General features: G+C 34.2%; 1 protein-coding gene across 1 annotated transcript; it reads left to right on the top strand.

Annotated features, from left to right (window-relative positions):
• Positions 1-538: 538 nt before the first annotated feature.
• LOC149406781 (uncharacterized) lies at positions 539-8,921 on the top strand. The gene is made up of 12 exons (XM_089608681.1): positions 539-854; positions 961-1,003; positions 3,572-4,065; positions 4,246-4,279; positions 4,567-4,663; positions 5,013-5,280; positions 5,371-5,419; positions 5,480-5,605; positions 6,287-6,391; positions 6,522-6,613; positions 6,707-6,860; positions 8,343-8,921. The coding sequence occupies exons 1-12, from the start codon at positions 679-681 to the stop codon at positions 8,616-8,618; spliced, it is 1,914 nt and encodes a 637-aa protein (XP_089464807.1). The 5' UTR covers positions 539-678; the 3' UTR covers positions 8,619-8,921.
• The last annotated feature ends 5,551 nt before the right edge of the window (positions 8,922-14,472 follow it).

Genomic DNA, 14,472 nt, shown 5'->3' with positions numbered 1-14,472 from the left:
GGAAAATAGTCATAGTTTGCCAACTATAAGCAAACTAGTCCAAGTAAGATTAATCTAGACTGAATTAAATATAATCCCAACGAACTATAAAGACAGAATGTAAGTTTTATGAAGACTGTATTAAAATTAATCGAGACAGGATTAAAAGTCATAGTACTCTCAATTGACTATTTTGCTATACCTAATGAAACTATGACTATTTTGCAAAAGTCATAGTTTGAATTGGTTACTTCATACCATTTTTCCTAGATTGAAGTGGCTAATAAACAGAAATTATCTAAGCATTGGTTGAATTGCAATTTCAAGTTTGGAAATGGCCAGATATCCACTCTACGCTTAAAAATATAATATATTGTTAAAATGACCTTGTAAATGATTTATTTGTCAAATTTATCCGTGAAAAAAGCGTGCAAATGAGTGAAAACAAATATAAAAAAACTGTCTTGAACAAGAATCGAACTGGAGACCTCGTGGGCAGCAATATTTAGACAACACGATATTACGATGATGAATAATTTCTCCTCTCTTCACAGGCTTTACTGGCATTTCATTTCATTTTCGTATCAAATTTCAATCATATTTCTCTTCGCGCCATGTAAGATTTCTTCGAAGCCTGCAAAACCCTAATCCATTCCTCTTCTCTCTCTCAGCCATAGATTCTTTCCTAGTCTCCGCTATATGGAAGCCCTATCGCTTGGCTCTCGCGAACCATCCTCCGAACCCAAGTGCTTTTCTGGTTCCGAATTCTCCGACGAGCTGGACCATGTTCCGTTGGCACGAAGACGGAGAATCTTGTTTGGGATTCAACAGCGCTCGGGTTTGGCCGATTGTGTTCGGAGTGAAAATCCATTGATGTTAGCTCCCTCGATCGATGGCTTAGAAAAAGTTCTTTCTGCATTTGTTTCGATGTTTTCCTTTTGTGGGACTTTGAATGGATGTTTTTGTGTGGAATATATTCAGGTTCGGTGTTAAACAAGAAGAAGACGAAAGGTGCAATTTACAGGTAAACAACATATATGTTTGCATAGATTGAAATAGTATTCTAAGGGATTTTGTTTAGGAATCATAAGTTACGAATGTTAATTTAACTCAGTTATGTCGAAGGAGATAAAGTCTCGGGATACTTATTGATTAGTACTGTAATAGTGGGGTCAAGGTTGTTAATACTTAATGCACATTCCTTGCGTGATTGGTAACATATTTGGTTCTCCAAACTAACACCTTTGTTAGAACTAATTGTTCATGTATATTTTTATTATTATAAAGGAGAAACTTAATAGTATAAGAAAGAGAAAGGAAACCTTTGTAAAATCCAAAGCCTAGTACGAACTTGATAGAGATTACCGATCAAGAAATAGACCAGGAAAGAGGAAATGAGCAAATCCAAAACTAAAGTTGAAAGCCACAGTGCGATATTACTGTAATTTAGTCCCAAAGGTCCTAAAAAATAAGTTATTGATCTCCAAGTTGCATTGGTTAATTTGATTCCAAATCTCCCAAAACAAGGAGAGAAAGGCTGTCTTGAAAGCTTGATGACATTTGGAGCTTCTTCTCGGGGATTTGAACAGCAGACAGAGATCTGAACACAAACAACGGACCTTCTCGTAGATGGCGAGACAATTGAGCCTCTTGCTCTAGATTACACTAGGTGTGGCGCGTTCGAAAAAGCGGTGGTCCCAATTTTTTCCAACAGAGGAGCAGGGTTGTGGCCACGACGTCTGCGTTACTGAGCTTGTTGGAAGAGAGGATCCACATTCGCTCTCCAAATCAAGTCGAATAGGAGAAAGTTCGGCCCCAGATCTTTTATTGAGGCTGACTCCCTTGGTTTTAATAGTCTCCCGGATTCTTTGGTTGGGATATCAATGGTTTTCGTGGGTGAACCATTGAAAGCGGCATCATCAATGAAAGTCCTCGCAAACTTTGTTATCAAAAGTAACAAAACTCCTCGTCTGCCAAAACCATTAGTGGGATTCACGGTTTCCCTGACATAGACCCTTGAAGTGTTGGCGGTTCTCTTACTGCTTGACGCCACGTTAGACGAGGGTGATAAAGTCAAGGCTCCTTTGTTGCCGCCTGGTTATTCTATACGATTCCTGAAGTGACACTAGATTAAATTAAGCCCTTTCGATTCCTGGAGCCTTCGTCCATATCTGAAAACTTCAGCAGCGATCAAGCTCTTGCTGGACTTCCTTAAGACTAAATAGCTCTACCGAGAACTTGAGGAGTCCAGAAATGATCTCCGAAGAGTGAGGAAGCCGGCCGTATACGGAACCTTTTACTTTGAGTTTAGCAGCATGAAGGAGAAGCTGGTCTATGGGGTCTTTGGCGTTAAAAATTTGGTCAGACCACAGACTTGGGAGAATCCTCAAATCTCTGATCCAAAGATTTTTCGGCATTGAAGGTGTTCAAATTCGCAAAACATGCCATTTGAAGGTGTTCATGGAACAAGCTCTTAGATTGAGAACTCTTTCTTTTTCTTGGATACTAGTGCACCAGACCACCACATTGCTACATTGCTACCAAGAAAGGGATAGAAAACTACTTGCCTTTCCAGCAATGAAGCAAGGTCTCTACAGATGTAAAACTAGGACGCCTTTAGATCGAATCTCGTGACTATGTATTTTTTGCTCCGGCTCCTGCCCAGTGAGAGTGAGCTTTACCCCGAGCGACGGTAGAAATAGAGGAACCACTTGTTCTGTCTCTGGAGCCCACGGGGCATAGCTTCTTCCTGGAGGAGAGTGATTGATGCCTATTGATAATTCCATAAAATATTTGATGGTCGCGGCGATCTGGGAGATCGATTTGGAGGGCCTACAACTATCCCTCCAACTATTGAGGACAGTACTCAGAGATCCTTGCATCCATTTCCCATCACATTTAGAGGAGAGCGTACCTTGAGAAAGATTCTGTAGCGGTTTCCTCTAACCACCTTTAATCGAAGTTACATCGAACAAGAAAACATAACCATTCCGGATAATCTCTTCCTGAGTGGTCTCTGATTAGCCTTGAGCAGTAAATAAGACTAGCAATCACAAACCCAGTGTGCTGAGCTGAAAATTTTCAAACCCAAGTTCTCGTCCTGTCAAGCTACCTTACTATCCTTGCCAAGAGGCAAGTGAAAAGTTTATTGGCACCAACTAAGAAACCATACATTATTGGTTAATAATATCTTAGCCTCAAGGAATAAATTATCATCAAAAGCTCTAGTTGTTAGGGAAAAAGGAGGGAAAGCAGTCGAGATGCTATAGAACGGACAAAAAAAGAACATTTTTTAAATTCCTTGAGAAAATAAATTAATTCGCTGTATTTTTCTTCTTGAGAACAGTGGATGTTGGCAATCATTTTCAACTCATCTTTATGCATACATATCTGTAGAGTTATTTTTTATTTTTATTTTTTTATTTTATTTATTTATTTATTTTTATTTATTTTTTTTATTTTTTATGCATATGTATGTATGGTTAGTTCCGCCTTAAACATTTGTATACTAACAGTTGGAATTAGTATTCAACATAATTTTTTTTAACGATAATATTAATGTACTCTGTACGTTGGGTTTTCTCTTCTCTAGGATATCCTCTCTTTAACAACTGCTTGCTCTTCAAGAGGAGTGGGAACTTCGGAAGCAGAACGAAATTGTAGCAGTGAAGATCCTGCGGAACTATTTACCGGAGTGCTATCCAATGAAGTTGTTGGACAATCAGCACTTGGAGACTGTTTACACAATGAAAATTCCAGTTATTATGTTGGAGCTTCTGGCCTCAGTTTGAGGGATAGTACACAGCATATAGATTGTAATGAATCTGATGGAAAATATCCCCGTTTAGGAAATCATGATGCTAGTGTTTGTACTTCATCCCATCGATCGATGCACTTTGAAGTTTCTTCAGAAGTTAAAGTTAAATGTTCTGATAACTTATTGCACTTAGAGGAAGACGTCATATTGGGTTCCTCCAATTCTGGAGCCCCAAAAACAAAGATCAAAGATGAGTGCTTTGATTACGTTTCTGATGATCATTTGGACCATGTTGTGTTGAAAGAAAGGCAAAGGATGTTGCTTTCCGGGTAATATTTTATTTGTAATATAAGTATATGGTAATATTTTGTTTCAAACACATTTTTCTTACTTTCATAATTCTAAAATTCTAAAATAAATATTCTTTCACTTGTCACGGTATGATTCTCAGTGATGGTATGTGTATATATTGCATGTTTTAATGAAAAGAATATCGTGGATATTTGCAGGAAACTTATGCGGTCTACAAAACCATTTATGGAGGTACTAATCTGCTATGTAACTGTATACAAATCTTTATTTTTGTAATATAGAAATGTATTGTCCATTAATCAATTAAATGAACTAATATACCTGCAGATCATTCTGTTTATCGATTTCAATTGTCACGGCCTCACATTACACGACTATTCATGTCACGAAATTAAGAAAACTATTTAAATTTCATTACGTGTTTTGTTTTTATTTTACAAGGGAACAGGCAAGTATTCTAGGATGTTTTCACATGTCACTCGCACCTAAATTTCATAAATCTAGCACGCGTTTCTCAGGGTGGCTACGAAGGATTTCCTGGTGGCCGTTCGCATCCGGCTTCAAAAGATAATGAAAGAAATGGTTATGCAATCCACAAATCCGTAGCAGCAAAAGGTCAGCTTGGCGTTTTTTAGGAGACAACAATTTTATCTTATTAAACTGAAAATATCTGGGGTAAAAAAAAAAAAAAAAATTACTAAGTGATTGGCCAATCTCGAATGAGATCGGCTAAAGGTCAGCTTGACGTTATTCCTTAAAGAATACTTACAGTGTTAGTAGAACTGTACACATTCTATTAAATGGTATTGTCTCTCAATAGTCTCGATCACTAGTAACGGATGCTACTTTCCGAACAAAAGAGAAAAATTGGTAAGCAATAGGATAATTCCAGATAGCTAATAGTCAGTAAGAAATTCCGTGCAGTCACATTCTCATGAGGGGAAGATTGTCTCTGTATACACAGGTGACAATTATGTGTGGTCTCCACCAACCAACGTCAGAATCAAGGATGAACCTCTGTGTAATAATGAATTTGATGAAGATGAGGCAGACCATATGTGCCTGGGAGATAGAATGAAGTTACGAAGATCACAGGATGAGTCTGAACTAAGAATGTTGAATGAGTTTTCGAAGAACTCTTTTTCGTTTGAGACCAAATACAGTCCTATCATGTCAGAACCTGCAAAGGCATATAGCTTCAGTAAACTACGGAAAAGGAAAAAGACTGCCACGTAATATTCCTGCTAGAAGTTTGAACTTCGTTTATGCTCAACAGTTTTCTCAAACAGCTATCTTACTGTTCTGCCTGATATATATTGCAGGGATTCAGTTGAAACAGCTCTGGAGGAAGATGCTCCTGGACTCCTTCAGGCAATAATTACTGTGGTTTTCTTTTTCATCTTTTATGGTTTGTAATTTTTTTTTTCTCAGGTATTAATCGATAAAGGAATATTAGTTGATGAAATCAAGCTCTATGGAGAGCCGGAGAACGATGAACCTATAGATGAGACTTCCATCGAAGACAGTTTTACAGAGCTTGAATCTGTGATGTCGAAGGTAGGGAGAGCTGTGTTATGCAATTTTTCTTCTGCTGTTATGGGTCAAATAGAAGTAATTTACAGAACTGGCATTACTGGACGTTTTGGCATAATGTTTTGTTATATTGGGTGGATATTTACCATTACACTTATTACGAGTTCATTGTGGAAAATGTCTTGGCTTAAGAAAAAGTAGTAGCTGAAACCTGTAATTTGTGCAGTTTTGATGATGCTGGAAAACCGAGCATTGCATATCTCTTGCGTGTGTCAGGTTTAGAAGCTACATATTTCTGTATGTTATGTTGTCGCTTATATTCTAAGGACCAATATGAAGGGAGTCCTTACTGTATTTTGACAATTTCAGACAGAATATTCTCCATCCAAATAATAATTGTAAAGAGTAGATATCGACATGAATAGTAGCTTTCACAGCTCCGGTTCACCCCATTTGTATAATTGATTGTGAAAGAAAGACTGCACATATCAATATGATGAGCGAAACAGACACTTAGAAAGAAAAAGAGTTTGGTCGATACCTCTTTTCAAACTAAACGCCAACCAAAGTGGTTTAGGCGATTTTCAGTACTGGCATACATTTACCATATGTTTCATCATGTTTCTTTAATGAAGGAAACATCTACCCAGCTCCTGCTTTAGGAAGAAATATTCACCATCTCTCATTCTGTTCTCTACATCTCAGATATTCGCTCAGAGCCAATCACTACTAAAGTTGGCTCCTATACGATATGCAAAAGGAACAAGAGCTAGTTACTGCTTAGCTTGTCTAATATCACTTGTAGAACAGGTAACATGATGCATTGGTTTACATCAACAATGATATTTTTCTTCCATTCATTGAAAATCTATGGGTGTCTTAGCAGATTGGCTGATTTTTTCATTTTATAATAATTTCAATTCGAATTTCTGTATGCCAGGCAAGGTATCTACGATTTCGTAAATGGCCCGCTGAATGGGGTTGGTGTCGGGACTTGCAATCTTTTATATTTGTCTTTGAGAGACATAACAGGTGTGGCATTTGCAGCTTCACGTACATCTTAAAAGTAGTTTTTTTTTTCACTACTTTATCTGGGAAATCACTGCATGAATACATTTTCTACAGGATTGTGCTAGAGCGCCCCGAATATGGTTTCGCTACATACTTCTTTGAGCTAGAAGATTCATCACCCATTGACTGGCAGATCAAGCGGCTAGTCACTGCCATGAAGTTTACAAACTGCAGTAGAATCTCTCTGATTGAGAACAGAGCATTCTCGGTAATAATTCTATCGTATATCTTTATAATATTTGGTTATATTTTGAAACATGCGTTTTCTTGTTCAAAAATAAAATTAATTTTTTTTTTTAGTTTAAATTGTCCCTAAACTGTTGTATGTGAGACATTTCAGCTGGTAAAAGTATTTTTTTAGACAAATGATCCTAAAACCTTGTATATTAGGGAAAGTGATCCTTTAGGGACTTCTCATAAAAATACATACATATATATACATGTATATATATATATATTTTCCGTCCGGTTTTTTAAAACACCATTAGCTGAAGGACCACTTTTCCGAATATAACAAGAATTTAATGGTCATTTTGTCTAAACGTGTGATTTTAAGGACTAAAGTGCATCAAGTGTGATAGTTCAGTGACCATTTATGTTAAAAAGCCTAAAAAATATCCTTTTTAAGTAATTAATGTAGTCAGTTCTTAAGATGGTCATGATAACATTATGATCGTAAATTATCATAGCAAAAAATTAGTTACGTAAGCTACCTAAACTGTAGGAATTGTAAATTAACCAACCTTTTGTAAATTCTCAGTAAATAGTCACGTTGCATACAGCCTTTTTCATTACAGAAAAATCAAACCCATTTTCCAGTTGTGCCCAAACCGAAACATATTTTACAAGCCCAAACCGAATCATATTTTACAGTCCCAAACCTATTTTCCATTTCGTCTTGAAAAAAAGGAAACTCAGATTCTTACCCTATAAGTAGAAAATCAACAAAATAAGTAGAAAATGTTGTCGCATGCAAGTAAATAGTTCATGCATTCCTTGTTTTTTGGTTATTCGGCCGTCTGGTGTGAACTCGGTCTTAGATCTTCAAACGCCGGTCAAATTTTTCTTTTGATTTCGAATCGCCGCTTAGGGTTTGTCTCCATTTTTTTTCCCCTTTTTTTATTGTGTAGAGATTTGGGTTATGTGTGATGGTTTATTTCCGGTGTAAATGAATCTCCCTCGATATCCGCGAGAGCAGTTATGGCCGAATTTTGATTTCCTTTTTTAATTAATGGGCTAATAATATTGGACGGGAATCGGATGGGATATAAGTGTCTTTTCATATTCTGTAAATAAGGGGCCCTGGCTATTTACAGTATATTAACGAAAGGTGGGCTATTTTAGAAAAAACACTAAAGCGCTATGGCTGTATAGCTTAATAACCCCATATCATAATTTAGATGGATCGAACCGTACAATATTTATCTCTAGTTAAGTTAAACACCGGTCAACTCTAGTAGAAAACCTCTTTAAAAAATTTGGTGTTCAATTGGGTACATATGCAATATGTCATACCGATTATGATCTTGCAGGTAGTAAAGTTTCTTCAGTCACTATTCTGCTGTGTTTCCTAGTTTAATTTTTGTTTTTGACTAAAAAAAATCAAATTTGTTTTCAAGACTCCTGGTTAACTGGTAATCCATACTCTTATCTGCTGATATATATTGTTTCGCTAACGCCCAATGATAAGGTCGGAGAAGACATGACTGAAGGTGAGGCAAAGGTATTGATTGCCTACGGTTGGGTACCAAATACTGGCTTGGCAACAATGCTGAAGTATCGTGATAGAGTCGTGCACGACAGAAAGAATGAAATCGATGCCTCGGAATGGAGATCGAAAATCGGGAAGTTGCTCATGGACGGCTATAATGGTGGAACCGTGGTTTCCATGTCGTCCCCAGAGAAACTAATGGAGTTCCAGGATTCTCAAAATGCTCAAATTAAGGTGGAGATATATGACACATGATATCCCTCGATACGTTCTTAGGTGTAGCGAACAAATTTCTGTATTAGGAAAAATACTAATCCAGGGAAAAAAATATCATCATGTTTTTTTTTCTTGCTGTGCATAAGCTTGTTTAGGAAATACTAATCATGGAAAAAATATCACCTTGTTTTTAATGTTTTTTTTACGTACTCTGGTCTGGGCCTTTGAATCGACCAAATCTTGGATCTCTTTTCTCTCTGTGTTATTTTGTCTGTAGAATCTGTAGGTTTCTTCACATAAATTAATAATTTATTCTTCTTATATATATATTATTTTTGTTTTCACCGTGACTCTGAATTCATTTTTTTATAGGGATGCTAATGCTTACCATTGATTTAGCTGTTTTTGTGATGCATCATGGAAATAATAATATCCTTATATTTGAAACCGTGAATTCTTGAAACATTGGCAAAACCAGATATAATCCCGATCCCTATTTTCTTTCCAAAAGAATTTTGTTTTGTTATGTTTTATTTGCTTTCTTAGGCTTACGAGCTTGAGATCTCGTAAAAAAGTAATTATGTCTCTAGTTCTCCCTCAAATACTAAACAACACTAACATATCATAATACAAATTCAACTCATCACGATTTAATTCAGAACATAAATGTGATTGTTATTGAATATGATACTCCAGTCTTTTGATCCGAACAGAACCATCTAGCCAGGTAACAAAGATACGTACATTTTTGGCACATAACGCGTATATGTTATGTATGTGGACACAATATATACGATTATTTTCTTTTTTGTGGCGCTTGATATTGGTCACTGAATACCCAGTCTAAATACGGAAAAATAAAACCAAGCCTAAAATTCTTTCACACTGTATCTAGGCTGTCAAAACATGACGTTATCAGAATTTGTTGTGCAGTTGAGAGTCTTTTTCATCTCAGTTACAAACTCACGATCGAACGAGTACTCTTTCTAACCAGAAGCCAATAAGCGCGCACTAATTTAATTAATTAATTTTCCCTTGTTGGAATTTATTATATCCCAGTATTTTATTTTTTTTTAGAATTCAAAGTCAGAGATGTAGACAAAAGCTAAAGATGCTACTTGGGATATTAATATTCTCTCCTCGTAATTACAATCAAACTTTCTGTATGGTATATATATAAAATTCAGTGTTACCCACCAACTACCACTCTCTTATCTTATATTCCCTTATCCCATTTATTTACTCCTGACTCCAGAGTAGCTTGACATGACATAAATATTACAGATTCGGAAAAGAGAGCTATTCTTGATAAAACAATATATAGCTGGAGATATAGATTATACTATAATTAGTAAAGCAAATTTAATTATGTATCATCCTCTTAGTATACTCGATCGAGTCTTATCCCACTACAATACTTCACCATTATACGTTGCAATCAATATTGAATGAGACTCATTTCGTATAGCCGGAACAATCTGATTGGTCATCTAGTAGACTATAGTGCAGGGCTAGTTGTAACAATGACGTGGTTTTAAAAAATTAGAAATTATGAAGTGGGTTATATATGAAAAAAGTTATATAAAACAGGCGTTTGAACTTAATTCATTTGTAAAAATAATAATAACTTAATTCATTAGTAAAATTAATAATAATAATAGTTTGAACTTAATGCATTAGTAAAAATAATAATAACTCGATTCATTAGTAAAAAAAAAAAATGATTATTATTAGTATTATTTTGTTTTGTAATATAGCAAAAAATACGTTGTGTTGCCAAGAACGATGGATAGCGTCAAAATATTTATTGACATATAATACTTGCAGACTTTTATATATTTGACAATAATTTAAGATAAACTTTAGCTATATAATATATTTATTAATTTCGATAGATCTCGAACGATCACGATATCTCTATCTGAGTGTGCGCGTGTGTGTGTGTTAGTGCTATTTATCCATGTATTATTTAAATGGGAGCGAATCATATTTTGGGGTATCGTCCAAAGCATAATGAGCATTTCAAAGGCCCCAATATGGAACACCTTGTACAATTCCTGAAGATTTTAGAACACGTATATACTTATTTCATAAAGAAAACAAATAATAAAATAGAATATTCTCATATATTGGATTTAGGACCCTCTTATGAAAAGGATCAAACAGGTAGGTAAGGCTTTTGAATATCCACGACGCAGAGAGAGAGAGAGAGAGAGAGAGAGAGAGAGTCACGATCCGAGCATATGAAACTCCCAGAAAAAAGCTGCCCACAGTAATGATATAGTCTATAGACGTGTATAGATTATGTACTGAATACTGATAAACTATAAAGAAAAGCTTTTAAATACAAAAAATAATTTTGATAAAAGAAAATAAAGAAAGTAAAAGAGCTTTTACGGATATATGAACTGTGACATGTTCGTATGGAGGTCGGTCCCACGATCCTAAATTCTCTCGTGTACTAGAATATAATATATTCGTATTATTTATATTAATCTTGTTCATAATTATTGTTACAAATGCAGGCACTTAATTAATTGGTCTATATATGTTCAAATATGCGTTAATACAGTATAACAAGATTAACAAAAAATGTCGATTTTTCATTCATCATAAACTTCTCCGTTACAATGAGATCTAAAGCATATGTATAAGAAACTCTAATACTAGTTTAATACCAGAAACTAAATATAATAAACATTAGATAGTCCAATACGTTTGTTACTTAAATAAAGGTAATCATACTTAATTACTTATATATATATATAGAATATAATATACGAAGCATATAATTATAATATCTATTTATATATAAAGAATACTATACGTAACTAACTATTAATACCATATATATTATTACTGCCATATATATATATATGTAGAGGATATTATCTATAATATATATATATATACATATATATATATATATATTATATAGTACCTAACTACATACTGATACTACTTATAAAAACTAATATTGATTACAAAAGATTTATAAAATAAAATATTAAGATTTTCTATTAAAATCTTGTATTTGCTCTGCATCATGCCATTAATAACATCTTGCTAGTAATGATACTTACTTCCCAAGTGTTTGTTTATCTTCAATGTCAACAACAATAAAAACTCTAAAAAAAAAAAAAACTCAAACAAGACTCGAAAGCTTTATGAATCAGGAATAGTGTCTAGAGAATAACACAACACACAATTCACAATCAGATTCACAGTCTGCCGATTTTGCAAGTGTAAGAACCCTAATTGTGTGAATGCATACGTCGAAAACTACTAAGGGCAGAATCTTTCTTTTATACTGGTCAACACATCAGAAAGTCAAATTACGATTTCTTTACCCATTCATGCGGATAAAATATTCGTAGAAAGTTTTCCGCTAACCAGGGCCAGCCCAAACTCACCGGGTACTCTAGGCGATTCAATATTTTGGGGCCCTATAATACTAATAAAAATTTAAATTTTCAGGGTAAAAAATGTAAATTTTTTAGAAAATGAACCAAAAGTGTAAATTTTTATGATAAAAAAAGTTAAATTTTCTTAAAAATAGGCAAAAAGTGTAAAATAATTTTTTTTTTGGACCCAACTCAATTGGGGATCCAAGACACAAGCCTTGCTCGCCTTAGATCAGGGCCGGCCCTGCCGCTAACAATCTTGGAGAAATATGAAACTTGCCAAATACACAAATTCTGCGCAAAGCGGTCAAGATGTCTCAATATGTACTTGGAACATATTGTTAGACGTTTTATCGAGACAAATTTGCCGCCAAAAAAATAATCTTAACACTTGTCTCTGCGTTTGTAAGAATGACACAAGCATTGCGAGGGATTGGTGTAAACGTGTCACATTTTCTGTCCAATTTGAATAATGACATTCACAATATGGGAAGCAAATATGTAGAGAAAATAACGAGCAAAAGAAAGTAGTGGTGCTTTATGCACTCATTGGACGACATATAATGGAAGATGAAACCTTTTCGTTTCAGAACTTCTAAATGAAACCATTTTTGAAGAGAAAATGAATGAAATCTGAAAGGGAATAAAAGCACTAAAGTGGCCAATGTGATCGCCGCGTGGATTGCTAACCGGCCAATGATTTTGTGACCGCCCCAAACTCAACCCATAAACAGCAAATAATAGTGATAATTCAAGTTATATATTCATGGCCCAACAAATTTTAGAATTTAGATATATATGTGAACCGAAAAAAAAGTTCTTTTGACAATTTCGAATAGAAGCGAAGAGATTGAGCATATAGTACTAGAAAGCTGCCGACATTTCTAACTGTTTTATTTTTAAATTTATTTGTTGCATGGAATTGAATTGATATAATACTCCAAGTAGTGCGTACATTTTTTGTTGTCCCTGCCTATTCACTCTTCCACTCTCTCTCTCTCTCTCTCATATATATATATGAACTCGTTTAAGCAAGTATATTATGAATAATCTCTGTATAGAGGCAATGATTGAAATGGCGGAACATTGCCCTTTTTACATGTGCATTTACTTTGTATGAACTGAAGCACTTTTGCTACTTTTCTGCATATGTTGCGTATGTGTCAACATACAACACGTTTTTCAATCAGAAATGTGAAGCAATAGTTTGTGAAAGAAAAAACAAAGAAATGACCGTTTTTTAAAAAAAATTCTCCACAATATTTACAGTTGTAATGCTACTTTACAACTTTATTTACTTATTTTAAATTTTTCAGTGTCAAAAGTTTGTTTATGTTAGGTAGAATAATTTTAGGACTATAATGTTATAAATAAATGTGTTGGGTCATTATTAATTAAATCAAAATTGATATAGCTTAATTCAGAATAAAGTTTGTGACTTAAAGATATATTTGTCATGATGTTATTGTGTGGATATCATAAGTGTTAATTCTAAATTAATGAGGGGTCAAATTAAAAATAAACAATAATTATTAGTAACTGTCAGATAGTTATTAATAACAAGTATGATTCCTGATTGCAGTACATATATTTTCTTGTATCCTCATCAATAAGAATATTTCATACTCAGGCAAATTGCAATTGAAAAATCATCACTATTTTGTGCATTCGATCCAATAAATTCGGGTACGCTTCCGCTATTTAGATTTTTGACTTTGTTTCTCTTGAATATCGAATAGAAATTAAATTAGAGATTTAAAACTTTACAGTTTACCCTTTCAATCTTAAAAAAAATTATCTGTAAAAATTTTCAAATATATATATTTTCGAAATAAACATAAAAAATCACTACTTGAAATTTTTAGATATACATTTTAAAAAACAAGTAAAACTCGAAGTACTACATTGAACACACGCCTGATATTTTTTTAAATGCTTAAAAGTATCTTATGAAAAATTACTACTGCAATATTTCGATTTGAATATTACTACTTCTGCAATATTTATCTATATTTATCTGTATGAAGATGTCTAATATTTCTCGTTAGTTAGATTGTTAAAAATACTCACGGTAACATATAACACAGGAGTCGTGATTTTTTTTTTTTTTTTCTTAAATACGAACAATACAAGACTCGTTTTGTTCCACAGAGCATTCTTAGACTAAAATATTTTGTTCTAACGAAACAATTTTCTTGTTCAGTTAAGTTACTTAAGTATGGGAGATAGGATGTCACTACTAATCTATTAAGGGAATGAGTAAATATCACATATGATTATTAGGATGAGAAATTGTTTACATTTTTCATCCATGAAATTAAAAAAAAAAAAAAAAAAAAAAAAAAAAACAATGCCTCAGCCTGACATCAGGCTTGGTCAGCATTGTGGCTAACTGGTATTGGCCTGAATCGGAGTCTGCGATTGCCACGTGGGATAGACAGGGATTCTGTATAGGCTGTCGAGCACAAAAACAGTCCACGCGTATTCGC

This window comes from Urtica dioica, chromosome 1 (assembly GCF_054948205.1).
Source record: "Urtica dioica subsp. dioica isolate 48M chromosome 1, U.dioica_male_clone48M_v1_H2, whole genome shotgun sequence".
NCBI classification, from domain to species: domain Eukaryota; kingdom Viridiplantae; phylum Streptophyta; class Magnoliopsida; order Rosales; family Urticaceae; genus Urtica; species Urtica dioica.
Note: the sequence above shows the minus strand (reverse complement) of the source record. Positions and strands in the feature narration are given on the sequence as shown.

Coding starts and splice junctions, on each gene's coding strand:
- LOC149406781 (XM_089608681.1), top strand. CDS start 679: ATGGAAGCCCTATCGCTTGGCTCTCGCGAACCATCCTCCGAACCCAAG. Junction 1,004..3,571: donor ACGAAAGGTGCAATTTACAG/GTAAACAACATA, acceptor TCTCTTCTCTAG/GATATCCTCTCTTTAACAAC. Junction 4,664..5,012: donor CAAATCCGTAGCAGCAAAAG/GTCAGCTTGGCG, acceptor CTGTATACACAG/GTGACAATTATGTGTGGTCT.